This window comes from Thunnus maccoyii, chromosome 11 (assembly GCF_910596095.1).
Source record: "Thunnus maccoyii chromosome 11, fThuMac1.1, whole genome shotgun sequence".
Lineage (NCBI taxonomy): Eukaryota > Metazoa > Chordata > Actinopteri > Scombriformes > Scombridae > Thunnus > Thunnus maccoyii.
In genome coordinates this window covers 16,621,802-16,637,169 of record NC_056543.1, presented here as the reverse complement: position 1 = coordinate 16,637,169, position 15,368 = coordinate 16,621,802, and the positions used below count along the sequence as shown (strand labels likewise).

General features: G+C 40.6%; 2 protein-coding genes across 2 annotated transcripts; one reads left to right on the top strand and one right to left on the bottom strand.

The window, feature by feature from the left end:
* Nucleotides 1–740: 740 nt before the first annotated feature.
* LOC121907380 (cytohesin 1 interacting protein) lies at nucleotides 741–4,197 on the top strand. The gene is made up of 8 exons (XM_042426903.1): nucleotides 741–965; nucleotides 1,317–1,366; nucleotides 1,490–1,544; nucleotides 1,686–1,788; nucleotides 2,020–2,113; nucleotides 2,266–2,332; nucleotides 2,606–2,672; nucleotides 2,909–4,197. Exons 1-8 carry the CDS (start codon nucleotides 810–812, stop codon nucleotides 3,382–3,384), a joined length of 1,068 nt encoding a protein of 355 aa, XP_042282837.1. The 5' UTR covers nucleotides 741–809; the 3' UTR covers nucleotides 3,385–4,197.
* Nucleotides 4,198–6,969: 2,772 nt separating this feature from the next.
* Nucleotides 6,970–14,404, bottom strand: LOC121906919 (polypeptide N-acetylgalactosaminyltransferase 5). The gene is made up of 10 exons (XM_042426152.1): nucleotides 13,281–14,404; nucleotides 13,024–13,190; nucleotides 11,572–11,691; nucleotides 10,322–10,457; nucleotides 10,108–10,227; nucleotides 9,847–9,964; nucleotides 9,430–9,759; nucleotides 9,035–9,115; nucleotides 8,531–8,683; nucleotides 6,970–7,976 (listed from the first exon to the last, which is right to left on the bottom strand). Exons 1-10 carry the CDS (start codon nucleotides 14,366–14,368, stop codon nucleotides 7,827–7,829), a joined length of 2,463 nt encoding a protein of 820 aa, XP_042282086.1. The 5' UTR covers nucleotides 14,369–14,404; the 3' UTR covers nucleotides 6,970–7,826.
* Nucleotides 14,405–15,368: the final 964 nt, after the last annotated feature.

Genomic DNA, 15,368 nt, shown 5'->3' with positions numbered 1-15,368 from the left:
GCAGAGAAGGATTGCTGTGAGGCAATCTGCTAGTTAAGGAGTCTTTTAACTGGGTTCATATACTGTAGATCTAAGTAAAATGACCCTCTGATTTCCTGGTCACACCAGAGTGTAAAAGCCTTTGTGCAGATTAAACAAAGTACGATTTGAAAGCATGGGTGTGGTAGTAGGCGAAGGTTTGTCCACTGTGGTTAAGTTTTCTTTAACTCATCGGCCATTGTCTCTCTGACTGCTCTTTTGATCCAACCATGTCTGATGCCTTCGGCCCAATGACCCATGCTGTCTGCTCAGGGAGCGTGACACTGGCCTCAAGCTAAATCAGCCTTTTGTCTCCCTGCTTGGCAGAGCACAGGACTCAGGCTCAGACTGAAGCTTAGCCCATTGAGAAACTGAGAGTGAGAGAGGCTGGAAGCAGGTGCTGATAAAGGGGTGAGGTGGCAGTTTCACATGCATTGCTGATTTCTGACCATAAATCGAATTGCTAAGACTGCAAAAGAGAGAAGGGACTATTTGAAGGGGGATTAATAAGAAAAGTTTGAACATCCTCCTTCTCTCTTTTCTTTTCAAACCAGCAGGCCAGACATTCTCAAGAAAAAGAAGAACAAAAGTTAAATGAGGTGCACAGGAAAGTAGGTATGCGTGTCTACGATTTGCAGATGCAGGTCCACCACAACCATCACATGACGTGGATTTCCGCTTTGACACATTTTGCTCTTAGAGCACAGAAGGGCAGGGCCACACAGTCATTGAAGAGCTGCTGCAGCAAGACATGATGGTGCTTTGAGGACTACTCTACCATACAGTCCATCATGAATTTCAATGGACTTCAGCGCCAGAGCAGCCAAGAAAATCACATTCTGGATAATACTCAGAGGAAGAATAAGTCTTTGTGGCACAGGCGATCACTGAGGGGAAACAGTGACCGACACCGGCAGAACACAGGCACTCTCTCCAGAGTAAACAAGGTGAGACAATAACTCAACTATAATATACTGTGTAATGTAGTGTAGAGTAACCATGCACACTTCTGCAATTTAAATCAAATATCATGTAACACATAAAAACTTGATCATAGCTGAGATTTTTGTTTTAAGATTGCTTCATACTTAGCAGCCGTTCACCACCAACTGTGTATCCACAGAACAGCAGCACCTTGTCAGTGGCCAAAAGCCTTTTAACAATTTTAATCTTTTGAGCTAACATTATAGGATCAACATGTTCTCACACAAAACAACTTCTGTAATTGACTGAGAGGTTTATAACTCATATATCTATTATATTGTTTTAAAGAGGTATTTGCATTTCTCCATTTGCAGACCATACAAACTTCCACCAATTCACTGGTTGACTACTCCGACCCACAAAGGTAAACATATCAGATTTGATGTGCAATTTATCATACAGGTATGGCATACAAATACATGAATAATACATTTTTTGTAAATCAGATCCTAAAGTATTTATTTTCTGTCTGTTCTCTTTTGCACAGAATCACAATTACACTGGAAAAGCAAGACAATGAAACATTTGGTTTTGACATTCAGGTAGGTCTCATCACATTTCATCAACATTAAGATAAGGCACAGATATTGTCATTTGCAGTCCGCTCTTTATTCAAAAGGGTTTTTTTTTGTGCAAAAGTATTGTCTTGACTGCTTTTGTGACAAAGGTGTCTCTTGTTGCAGACTTATGGCCTGCAGCAGAGGAACAGCTCTTCAGTAGAGATGTGCACGTTTGTATGCAGGGTGCAGGAGGACAGCGCTGCTGAGAGTGCTGGCCTGACCGCAGGTGAACCACTCACATCCTCCCTACATAGGCGTTCACACACATACAGAACTGTTGGACCTTATTTTACCTCTCTGGTGTACATAGAGTGACAGATATGTCACTTACCACACATGTACATGTTCCATTTCCAGCCGCCTACGCAGACACACACTGATGCAGAAGCACAATGCAAAGCCATGTTGTCCTCTCGAAATTGATTAGTTCCTTCTTTTGCGTCCTCATTTATTGTAGGAGATGTTATCATCACCATCAACGGGGTCAGCATTGAGGGTTTCTCTCATCAGCACGTACTTGATCTGATAAGAAAGTCAACCAATAATCTAAAGTAAGTGATAGAAATGATAACCTCCCAGACTGTCATGCTCATACAACAAAGCACAACAGAGGACAAATCATCTGCATTGAAATATTTATCAGCAAAATCAAGCAGAGTATTTTCTGGCGAACGTGCATGCAAGTATGTGTTTGTCATTCCAGGATGGAGACTGTATGTGGGAGTGTGGTGAAGTTGATCGAGCTGGAGAAGAAGATGAACGCGCTTAAGGTATGTCTCTTTGACCCCACCCATGTTTGTTGTTGACATACTGCAGCTGTGTGGCTGTTGCAGGCAGCCTACAAACAGTTGTGTCACTGAAACCATACAAACTCAGCTGGTAATAATGAAAGAGCAAAAGCTGCAACACCACTGTATGAGAGCCACACTACATGAGCATTGTGTGATTTAAAATGAAACAATATCTTTGTGTGTAAATATTCTGCATGCTTAAACTGGGAGATTGTGGGTACCTGTGTAACCTTGATGTTTTTGCTCTTACAGCATTCACTACGTGAGAGATTGATGGAGCTGCAAGAGCTCACATTACAGGAACAAAGACTAACGCGAGGTGAGAAGTTTTTTCTCAGCTGTCCCACCACAGCACTTCCTTTCTCACAGGGGCTGTCATCTCTCAGAAATTACACTTTTTTATGATGTGAAATGAACTGTAAACTTGACATAAATTGCATGAAGGACTTCCCCTGAAAAAATGAAGTGAGAAGCGCTGCTGACGAATTTCCTGCTGCACGCATCTTGTCAGCTATAGCTTTTACTGACAGGGTCTCTACTTTGTTATGTTTCCAGGTAATTTGAATGACAGCATTCTCCGCCTCTCAATGGACTCTTCAGGATCTCTGAACTCCCCCAAAGGCCACCGTGGCCTCCGTTTATCAAGTGACAGTAGCTACAGGAGCATGATGACTGATGACAGTGACCTGGCCAGTGTGTTTGGGGATCTGAGCTCACCCGGCCCCTGCAGCGCAGCCAGCACCAATGAAGATGGCTGCTTCTTCACAGATTTTCCTACACAGAGCATGTCCAGGAGGTTTTCATCAGGCTCCAGCAATCATCATCAAGCCCTCAGCCGCTCCAGCAGCTCCGGTATGGCCGGCAGCAGCGGCTCCCTCTCTCCTTGCTGGGATGAAAAAAGGGTCTCCTCCTTGTTTGGTACCCTGCCCAGGAAAAGCAGGCGTGGTAGTGTTCGAAGACACATCTTCAAGTTAATTCCTGGACTCCAGCGATCAGTTGAAGAAGAAGACATGGGAACAAACTCTCAGTGATTTGTTGTTCTACATGATACTAACGGTTGACAAGGTTTCTCTCATGTTCTGAACAATTTGCAGACAGAAAAAGACACTGTAATGTAGTGTTTCCCACACTTTGAAGGTTGTGTTAATCCTTTTAAGAATACGTTTTTGCCTTTATGGGAAAACAGAGACAATGGACACTTCAGTGCTTGGCGTATGTCAGTACCAAAGTTTTCTCAAGAGGGTCTTGAGCCTTTAAGGTGAGCCTGCCTGGCTCAACATTTGGCTTGGACTCGTGGTGGCACAAAAGCATTATGAAAATGTAAAATGTTTTTCCTTTCAACAAGTGTTTGAATGAATGGCATGCATAACACGCTGCAGATGAGATTATGTATCCTACTAGCTTGAATGAAAAATGTTTTTTTTCTTTATGCCATAATCACAGAATGTGATCAGCATTAATCTCTGCAGTCTGAGCTGCAGTAAATGTATTCATGTAGCAATATGAATTTTGAGATTAGACTATGGTGAACACATTCAGGTAATCAAAACCAAAACCAACACTGTATAGATAGCTGCTCAGCTGAAAACAGGATGTGGGTGCGAGAAGTACTACTTTACTATTTTCATTTCCAAAATCATTTTCAGGCTGTATATAAGTTATTTTCAGGTGTTCAGAAAACAAAAACATGTTTTTGTAAATTCTGAATGTACTGTATGTTTTACTTTCAGTGGCAAGACAATGTAATTGTGCATGTTGACTTATGCTTTATCTTTTCAAACCAAGATAGTCTGTATGCAGGAGACAATAAATGTACAATAAATTTGTGAAGTTTTGTAAACCCAGCACTGTTTTTCTTATAATATATAATAACGCAAACTAATTTTAAAGTTATAATTCAAACAAGAAAGGTATGGCTTATTAAAGAGGGAACTAGACTGAAGATTTTAATTTAATTTACTAATAAAAAGAAACAAACATTTTCAGAGGTGCAAGAGTTTGAAGCTAAAACAGAGTAGAAAACCCACACATTTCCTGTAAAGAGTCACACCTCGTTGGTTTCCTCCTGCTGCTCGAGACAGACAGACGGAAAGAGAGAGAGAGAGAGACAGAGAGAGAGAGAGAGAGAGAGAGAGAGAGAGAGAGAGAGAGAGAGAGAGAGAGAGAGAGAGAGAGAGAGAGAGAGAGAGAGAGAAAGAGAGAGAGAGAGAGAATATAATGGTTTGTTAATCCAGTGGATTAATTTTCTGATGCACTTTATTTTAAAGCTGAAAAAAGTTGGCAAATTTTTGCATGATCTCCTACTCTAGCCTTAAAAAAAAGTATAATCATTTATTATCCATACCAACATCTTAGACATTTTAAAAGTAATTATTAAGGAAAGTGCTGATTTGAACGTGTCTGTTTAACATACTGGAATATTACATCAGCATTTCAGGTACATTACTTAAGATCTTAAGGTCTTTTTGCAATTTAATCTCAAGACATAACAAGATTAAGCTACAGGACATGCGCAAAAACACATGTGCAGTAAAATAAAGTAAACCTATAGGAGAATGTTAATCCAGATTAAAAACATTACAGAAATGAAGGTGGTCATCCAGCAAAGATTAAAGAATCAGTACAATCACTCCATATGCAAATGCCAGAGTCACAAAGAACCTTTGTTGGGCCCACAACAAAAACCCTGTTCTTCATTGATTCAACACGCACACAGAATTACATGGTACAAGCACAAGAGAGTATACTAGAGAGCTTGACCTTGCAGCACAGACTGAAATGCAGGATGGATTCCCTCTTTGCTCCGACAGTGTAGGATAAGAAGTATTTTGCTAACACACTTGGAATGCTCTTCTGCAGCAGCAACCAGACGATATAACAATGCCAGGCCTGAGGCTGTTTGACTTTTGATTCAACAGAGGATCTGCAAAAAGCAACTACAGTAAGAGCATTGGGGCAGTTGGACTATTGTCAACATCATAGAGGAAAGAAAAGCAGACGCATGGAGATGGAAAAGAGCACAATGCTTTCAAAGGCCCTGAGACTCACAGAAGAGGAAGATGCGATGGCATCCCAAGTATTGGAGATCATTGGTGGGATCAGTCTTGAGGCCCTTCAGACCCTGGAGGAGCCTGAGGAAAGAGATGTGTGGTCACTAGAGGAGGGGGATGACTCTGTGTTCTACAGTGACGAGGACCAAAATCATGAGGACATAAAAACAAAGATAGCCTTTGATTTTGGTGTTAATGGGTGCCGGCGTCTTGTTAACAGTGAGGCCACTGATGAACCTATCCCACAGACAGAAGATGATCCAGGAGCAGAAGTCAGTACTGACCTGCAAAATTCAGAGATGGAGAGGGAAGTTACTCCGCAGGTCATTCTGACTGAACATGAGGAGGAAAGCGAAGAACCCCAGACACCAAATATTGAACCGATGAATCAATCAGATCCTGCAGATCCAGGAGCAGAGGGCAATCCAACCCCAGAGAAGTCAGTGAGCACCTGGGGAGAAATTCTGCAACTTAACGGCACAGTGGCAGACATGCAAACACAGCCTGGACAGAATATATCATCAGGGGAAGGTAAGAGGAATGTAGTATTACACAATCTAATCAATTTCGAGAGTGAGGATTTTGTTTACAGAATACAAAAGATTTATTTTCCTTTCTTTACTTTTCAGAGAATCTACCAGTTGAGGTGTCGGAGGCACAAACATCAAATCTTGAACCCTTTGATGTGTCTAATGAGGAGAGTTGTATGAGGCTGAGTGGGGAACCAGAGGCCCCAAACCAGATGTCTAGTGCTGAACACCTGATGTCAGGTGATGGTGACAGGGAGCCAGAGCAGGACCACAACTTGCATGTTCCTGCAGGGTCCCAGCAAGAACCCAGTCCGGGCCACTCCACTCTGCCGAGGAAATCCAGCCCCGACCACCACAAACCCTTCAACCACCTCACCTCCTCCAAATACGGCACCGTGTCCTACCGTAAGATCCGCAGAGGAAACACCCGCCAGAAGATAGAAACCTTTGAGTACATGATCATGAATTTGTAAGAATAAAAACTGCCTGGACATGATGCATAGCATAAAATTAACACTAAAGGAAACTGACTGTACATCTATGCCATATGGGAACCAGTTTTCACATCTAAATTTAACATCAACTTGTAGATGGTATATGCTTAATGAAAATCCCTGATGTAACTCACAAGATCACACAAACCTTACATACAATGCCAAGACTAATAGGATTTCTATATGAAGAAGACTATTTATATCTGTTGTGTAACGTGATGGGAGATGAATGCCTATTTACCATCTCATATCCAGGAGGTATGTTTTTAATTGCAGTGGCTTTAAGAAGAGAAAATCTTGTTATGTAAGGCAGGTATTTGAACAGCAGATTAAATACATAATGTAAGAAGCTCAGGGCTTTATAATCCTACTAGCTATAATAACTAAGATGGTGGCTGGTATCAAGTTAACTGTCTTAACCTTTGGAGTACACAGGTAGTGAAACTATGACTGCAAGTATCAAGTGATACCTAAACATAAATATACAATACTTGTCTTAATGACTGGTGGATATAAAAAAAATGTCAAATAAAGAGATAAAGTCTTATTCTTAAGTCATTTTATTTCTACTTTCTTAGAAAATGCATTTGTGTGTAAGAGTTTGATAACAGCTTAGAAAAATCATTAAATCACAGCACAGGTTTATCGGGTGTTTTAGACCAACACTTCCCTCTAGTGAAAAAAAGAAATTCATACAGTTTCCACAACAAAAACCTCCAATCTATATAATGCAGCATTTAAAACCAGAGAAACAGCGTTTTCACCCAAGAGCCTCATGAAATGTAAAGTAGACGACATCTGGAAAAAGTACAGCAGATGTCTCACCAAAAATATGTGTTTTATACAAATTAGTAAATTCTAAATTACATGCAATATAACTCATTATTCAGTCCCAGCAGAGCAAACACAACCAGAAAATAAGTTTTTACATTTCAGATCTACGAGGCACTGTTAATCCTTACATCTTTGGCAGTGAGAAGATATTTTATACCACAAAACTTATCAGACGAATTGTTCTTTAAAGTACATTCACATGAAGCCCAGTTTTTAAAGCAATCATCTAAAAGGCACATGCGTGGTCTTTTCCCTAAATGCCAGAGTAGAGGAACTTTTCCAAAATAAGCACCCTCCAGACCAAACTTTCCTAAACAGACAGAGGATTCTGGCACTAGTGTTTAAACTCAAGCTCAGTTGAGGTTGATATAATAATAAAAAAAGGAAATCAAAAACATTGCACATCCCCACACCCTCTGCTTCACAGCGCGCACACACATATCACTGCCACCAAAGCGTTTCCCATTGTCTTTGGAGAGTCCTGTGTTGAAGCTGGACCACAGACTGTACTGTAGTATGAGGCCACTGGTGGTATTTATTGCATGTTTGAACACTTAAAACTCATTCAGTCTCTTGACTGAGCGTGGTAATGTGTGAACTGCCATTTTTGGAAGGTGTTCACGGGTTCACAAGGGCTGAGGCGAAGAGTGTCACCCTGAGGCCCCGCCTCCAGGCACATGTGGCGGGAAACGAACTCCGCCATGAGGTGCTCCGCCTAGACAAAGACAAAACAGAGGATATAATTAATGTTCATTAATTATTAATTACCTTCTAAACCTGTGGTTCCAAACTTTTTTTTGTGGGACGTACCTCCACATCCCTTGACTTTTAGCTAATTATTTACACTGTTTACTTTTAGTTAACTATTTCACCTGTTTATCCATTAATTTTAGATAATTATTCCAACTTTTCATCCCAATTCCTTTTTGCTAATCACCCTAATTTGTAATCCGTTTGCACGTTTATTTTCCTCCTAAACACAAATGCATGGAAAACTTTTTTTTTTTTTAAGTCAAATTGTAATTTCTTTCTAATTTCACTTAGTAAAGTTAGTCCAAAAATCTTTCCATGTGTCCAGGAGTCACAGACACTCATTTGTAAACTGACAGTTATACTTTGCTTCCAAGTGAGTCTGTTGTTGAAGCAAATCAACAGCAGACCAATTCTGTTGTCTTTCAGAGACCTAGAATTTCTAAAATGACAGAGTGGTGAAGGAAAGAAAAACAAATATGGTGGAGAAAGCAAATAGTACACCCAAGGTCAACCTACCAGTGCTGAGTTGGAGGATTTGTGGAACCAGCGGAGTTCAGACTTGACATTATCACATGATTTTAAAGTGATGCCACTTTCTTTGGTTTGGGGAGCAACACAAAGGTCCTGCTGGCGAAGATGCCTCATCCAGGTGTAGTTAAAGTGCTGACTCTGTGATATAAGAGAGAAATAGAGAAGAGCAAAATAGAGGGAATAGTGAACAGCATGATATTAAGCTCCATGAAAAGTAAAAGATTTAAAAAGATGGCTCATTGGGGCTGCTTTGAATCCAAGACGACCACATTTAGAAAGTCTTGGTCTCATCTTGGACTCCACCCTTGTTTATCGTGGCTTGGGTCCTGTCTCGGAATCTGATTACATTTGTGCTGGTTTATGTCTATTCCTGGATATTTTTGTGTTATGCCCACCCTCGTAATTATCACAGTCATGAGGCCAGATCTGCATAACATGTGCATGTTTTTCTGAGCAACATTCCAATCTGTCAAATAAAGTGAAGCCTACCTGCTTGCTGAGATCACAGATCTCAAAGGACAGAGAGTCTTTCTGCAGACTGAGGCATTTTCTTAAGCCACGATTGAAGACCTACAGGGAAACATGAGATGATAAGTGTCAGGGGTGAAGCAACAGCACTGCCAACACTTGTTTACTAATTTGAAGTCATACATAAAAATCACAGTCTCTAGCCCTTTTCAGAAACGGAATACTAAATTGCTGTCAGATTAACGTAATGAAAGGGGCTTCTGTTTGGTTTCTCAGCACAGATAATAATGATGTTATGGAAGGAAAGCATTTGATTTGGAACTGATCAATTAGGGAAATGTGAATAAAGTTTAAGTGAACAAAGAGCATTGTGTGCTGCAAGAGAGAAAAATGTACGATCAGGAGCATCCACTTACCAGGCCTTCAGCTTTGACTAAAGGAGCCTTCATATCGGGATACACGTTCTCCAGGTACCACTTGAAGGATTTGCATTTGAGCCTGTTCCTAAGCTCAATCTGCTCCGTGAGGTTGCCGATGTCAATGATCTTTTTATCCAGCAGGTGGTGGTAGCCGTGGCCATAGAAAAGGTCCTTGTATTCATCCAGCCAAACTTCAGCCACCCTCGCCAGGTTACGCTCCACTGTCTTCTGCCTGTCCTTGGGGAATTTGTAAGGGTTCTGTCCTCGGAAGATGTGCCCCACTCGAGAGCAGGGGATAATCTCTATTTCCCCTCCACACATCCAGATCTGTTCAAGTGGCGACATGTAGGATCATTTTAGGATTTGTGCTCATGTGAAAGAAGTTTGACAGAATTCCAGATATGACTAATATACCTTAAACGAAATCTCCATGTTCTCCCCACCCCACACATCCAGGCCAGGATCATAGGCACCAAGTTCATAGAAGTATTTTTTGTCTATGGAGAAAAGCCCTCCAGCCATAACTGGACATCTGAAAGATAAAAAAAAAGGAATAGAAGACATACAGTACATAAAAATAACAACTGAAGCTGAGTTTAAGCCAAGAATCATAAATAATCATAAATTAAAAATAACAGCATGGAAAACCCCTCGTCTTGGACTCTGCGTAGGTACCTGATGGGATCTGCGATGGTCATGTTATTCTTCTTAATATACTCGTCTGGTAACGCACTCCAGCCAAACACCAAAGGCCATTTGAAAATACCTCTTTGGAAGTTGTCAACCAGCATATAACTGAAAAGAAAGAGCCAGAACAGAAGCTCCAACATCATAATGACAACATGATCACATCTCATATACAGTATGGCTACTCTGCCACTCAAGTCACCTCATGTCTTTATCACTGATGACTTCAATGACTGGACAGGGCACCTTCTTGCGATCCAGATAGACTCTCTCCAGCAGAGGCTCCAGCCAGCCCACGTTACACTCCACGTGGGAGTCAAGGAAGGTAAGAACCTCGCCTAAGAGAAAAGCAAACATCCTGCTGCAGTTAAACAAATAACCATCCTTCTTATTAACAGTGAACCTCCTGTAACATTTATCAAAGAGTTTTTTGACAGAGTGTCGATTGTTTATGTATGCAAATAATAGCACAACAGCATATGGTGAGAGAGCAGATGCAAGTTTAACACTTGGCCGTTTCTCTTGAAAAATAATGTGCAACTCAGTGTTATTGATCTTGTGTTTCAGCCACTGTATTTATTACAAGGATGTTTAATATATAAATGAACGTTCACCATCTGTTACTTCATGCACACATCTGCTAAAATGTGTGCACTTGTGCAAATGAAGGTGCAACAAACTGTCAAGCAGTTTGGAATTGCAACATACAGAGACTGGATCACAGACTTCCTGTACCTTTCCCCTATTTAATATGCATTTGTCTGTCAGTTTGGAGATGACTAAATCAAAAAGTGAGGATTAGACTGTTAACGTGTGTCCTTGTTCTAACTTTACAGCAGCAGGATGTTGACCTGAAAAATCTTGTTTGTTTGTTTTCTGTTTCCAGTTTTGCATTTTGTGTATAAGTGTTAATAATTAAGAGCTTGTTCACAATTTCATTGAATATCGTATTTGCTCATTTGCAAGTACCAGAGCTGAGATAACTATAAAGCAATATAACTTTTTAAACAGTGTTTTTTAATCCATGTCATATTGATTAGCGTGATACATTAGTCCATACAGTTACAGGCCTGTACAGCAAGACATCACACATTTAAATTAAGCATCTATAGGTTTAGCCTGTATTTTAGCCACTGACATCAGGCTTTGTGTATGATTAGATTACATGGAGGTACATCACTGCACCAAAATGTATATAATGAACATTCCTTTACACTGTGTGCTTTATTCAGCACCTTAATCACGTCACTCTCATACTATTCTCATAATTAACTTTAACCTCAGAGTTCAGGGGGACGATTATGTCACACGTTTTTACACATTCATGTGAATTCTGTTGCTGTTCTTTTATATGGGTCATGTTGCCTCATGCACACCTCCATCACCTTTGTACATAAACTATACATTAAAAACATTTGTTACAAAAATGGTTCATCATTTAACAGTGTTTACCTTTGGCAACGGCCGCTCCGGCCAGCCTGGCCCTGATCAGGCCCTGACGCTCCTTCAAGCGAATGATTCGCACTTTGGGAAACTGGGACATGTATTTATCCAGCTGCTCCTTTAGATAGTCTGCGGGAGTAAAAGTGAGTAGTGAAATTACTTTGTAGTTATTTGTCATTTTACAACACTGACAGCATTTAACACTCATCAATGAGCCTCATTGAACTACTGATGTAAAACTTACATAAACTTCCAGAAATCAAATCATTTTTGATTTCAGCTGAAGACTGAATCATGCTATGTGATGCCGAAACAACTAGTAGATTAACTGATTAGTTGATTGACAGAAAATTAATCAACAACTTTGATTAAAGCTGCTATGATTAGTCAATAAATCAATTAGTTGATTGACAGACAACGTATCAACTAACCAACTTTTTTTAATAATTGATTGATCGTTTTTGGGTCATTTTTTAAGACAAAAGAAGAAGAAGAAGAAAAAAATTCTCAGATTCTAGCTTCTCAATTTTGTCCGTGATGATGTGTTTTCTATAATAGTAAACTAAATATCTTTGGTCCTGGACTGTTGGTTGGGACAAAAGAAGACATTTGAGAACGTCACCTTGGGCTTAGGGAAACAGTAATCGACATTTTTCACAATTTTCAGACATTTTACAGACCAAATGACTAATCGATTAGTGAGAAAATAATTGACAGATTAATGGATAATGAAATAATTGTTAGTTGCAGCCCTAATTTTGATAATTACTAAATAGTTCAGGTCATGCATTAAGTAAACTGTGGCACCAGCTTCTTAAATAGGAAAAATTTCTGATTTTCTTTGTTTTATATAACTGTAAATATTTGGACTATTTGAAGATGTCACCTTGGAATCTGGGAACTTGTGATAGATGTTTTTCACTGATTTATATACTAAACAATGAATTAATTAATCAAAAAATGGAAAGACTAATCAGTAATGAAAATAATCATGAGTTGCAGCCCTGTTATTATGTTTATATAAAACTAAATATGGTAAAAGTGCCAGATGGGTGTTCAGTTGTTGTGGATTTCCATAACATTCAGTCACACGCTGTTTAATAGCCTAAAATCTGATTAATCATTATGAATTAACAAAAGTTTCAGCATTTTCATGAAAAAAACTACACTATTAGGCTATTTATCATTACTATTACTGTATTACTTTGCCTACCAATTATAGGCTTTAAACAGGGAATTGTATGAAGACAAGCACAAGTCCAGTGCCAGTAAATGTGATGTTTTTTGGGCATACTGGGCACTGCAGACAAGCCAAAAGGAATAAAATCATAAAAGCTCAGTGCTCTCTTTTGTCAGTAAGGGAAGTGTTTTGGTGCTTGCTGCTGTTGACAATTTTATCCTCCTGTGGAGACCAATTCAAGATAATAGGCTCTACTCGAGAAGCATTCAGAACACTTTTACCTTTGGTGCTGAAATCATCCACGAGAATGATCTCTTTGAGGAGGTGTGGCGGAGATCTGTTGAGAACGCTGTGCACAGAGCGCAGCAGCGTGGACCACACTTCATCCACGAAACAGAAAATCACACTGGTGGAAGGCAAGTCATCGTGGACTAGATTCTGCGCACACCTGGAAAACACGGCAAAAAAAAAGAGAGAGAGACAATTTAGCTTGTCAATCATAGCGATTTGAGATGTAATGTGTGCAGAAGAGACTCACATATCGGGCCTGGTGTCTGGAATGGCACGGTCCACAGGGATCTTGTCACTCAGGTAGACGTTAAAATGCCCTTCGTTCCATCTCCTCTTCACCTCTGCGTCTTCTTCGCTGGCAACAATCACCGCCTGGCCGAACTGGCCTACCGCCTTGGCATTTCTGGGAGCGTAAGTCAAATCCAGAGAAAGCACTTTGTGGACACCTGGTTTTCTGACAGCGGTGAAGTTATCCTTGGAGTCCTCTCCTGCTGGGAGCTTGATTGTAGGTTTCGACGGTTGTTTCGCCACATTCACATCAGACTTGACAAACTTCTTGACCTGTTTTTCCTCCTTTTTTATCTCAACCTCCTTTCCTTTTACATCCTTGTTTGAAGGTGTTGTTTTAACAGGGTGTGTCTCCTCAGCCTGAGGCTGGCTCACCTTTAAGCCAGTCTTCGGTTCATCCTTGACTCTTACATTTGTCTTTAAATCCTTTTTGTCCAGAGCATTTTTTATGGCATCTCCGGTTTTAATGAGTTTGTTTTCCTGAACACCAGGTGGCACTTGGGTTAAATTGGACGGCACTACAGGTAAAGTCACTTTATTAGAGCCATCTACGACTCTACTTTTCTCTAATTTTGGTCCATTCTGATCCAAATTTACTGCTTTTTTAGCAGGAACACCCTGCTTTGATGGACCATTTTGCAGGGCAGCTCCCTCATTATGTTTAGAAACTACAGATTCAGAGTGGTCACTCTTGAGAAGCTTATCTCCTGCTTGTTGCAACATTTGGTCCCGTTTCTTCCCTCCCTGTCTGTACACTTGGGCTAGTTTGACACCTGAACTGAGTGGCCCTTTGCCCGCATGTGTCACAGCCAAGTCCACCCTCTGCACCGGGTGTTTAAACCCCCTTTTCACCAGCTGTGTCATCTTGGACTGCTGCTTGAAAACCTCCCTTTCTTTTATCACTCGCTCCTTCAAAAGCTGACTGTTCACGTCGTTTATTGATATGCGGAGTGCAGCCATGTCAAACAGCAGCCAAATGACGGAGGCAATGAACACAAATGCGAGTACCCTCCCACTACCCCTCAAGTATCTCCTAACTTTCATCATTCTAAGGTTTTCTCTAAAAAAGGGAACATATAGAAAATGTCAAAGTATCATAGTGAGTGGGCCACTACCGAGTTGTAGGCAAGGTTTTCTTAACTTTGGAGAAGTTAGCTGCCTGCGTGGCATGCTAGAAATATTGCATGGAGCAGCAGCGGCAGTCAGTGTTGACAGTCAGAAATATACAGCAGGCTGTAACACCCGCGGCCCAGCACAAAGCTACACTGTAAAGTTATGTTGCCATACCGTATCCTTCCCGTCTTCTGCAACCGACCAGGGACATTATCATAGTCTCGCAAAATCCGCCGACTTCCTCCTGGCTGAGAGAAACTTTGCCCAAGTTCCCGGTTTCTTCGCTAAATGTCCACGCCACAACTTTAAGTGACACACTGCTTTGTATGAGGACGTAGCTGCCGACTTCCACCTTATCGGTTTTCTCTGATTGGACACACATATGCAGGCAAGTCTCGGCCTACACGGAGCTGACGGCAAGTTCATCGTGAATACTGCAGGAAGTGTGGTGTTTCACCTTCAAAATCATGCATGTATTATCTTATAATGCAACCATGTTCAAATTAAAGCCTTCAGCGTGCCAATTTATATAAGAAGGACTGGATCACACGTTTTCAAGTCAGTCTTAAAACATCAGTTTTCTTGCTGTAATGATTTATCCTGTTCATACTGACTATTAGAAGATCCATTCATAATGCACTTACAATGTAAGTGATGGGGGACAAAAGCCACAAGCCTCCTTCTGTGCAAAAATGTGTTTAAAAGTTTATCTGAAGAGGTTTTTTCTTGCTGTAATCATTCCTCCTGTTCATACTGGCTGTTAAAAAGATCCCCTTCAAATGTGCTTTCAATGTAAGTGATGGAGGCCAAAATCCACAGTGTGTCCATGCAGTCATTTTGTGAAAAAGTGCATTAAAAGTTTATCTGAAGCTTATATGAGGCTTCAGCAGTCTGAGTTAGTCATATCAAGTGGATATCTGCTACATGTAAGTCT

Coding starts and splice junctions, on each gene's coding strand:
- LOC121906919 (XM_042426152.1), bottom strand. CDS start 14,368: ATGATGAAAGTTAGGAGATACTTGAGGGGTAGTGGGAGGGTACTCGCA. Junction 9,965..10,107: donor ACCATCGCAGATCCCATCAG/GTACCTACGCAG, acceptor TTTATCTTTCAG/ATGTCCAGTTATGGCTGGAG. Junction 8,684..9,034: donor TCTGTGATCTCAGCAAGCAG/GTAGGCTTCACT, acceptor CTTATATCACAG/AGTCAGCACTTTAACTACAC.
- LOC121907380 (XM_042426903.1), top strand. CDS start 810: ATGAATTTCAATGGACTTCAGCGCCAGAGCAGCCAAGAAAATCACATT. Junction 966..1,316: donor CTCTCTCCAGAGTAAACAAG/GTGAGACAATAA, acceptor CTCCATTTGCAG/ACCATACAAACTTCCACCAA. Junction 1,789..2,019: donor GAGTGCTGGCCTGACCGCAG/GTGAACCACTCA, acceptor CATTTATTGTAG/GAGATGTTATCATCACCATC.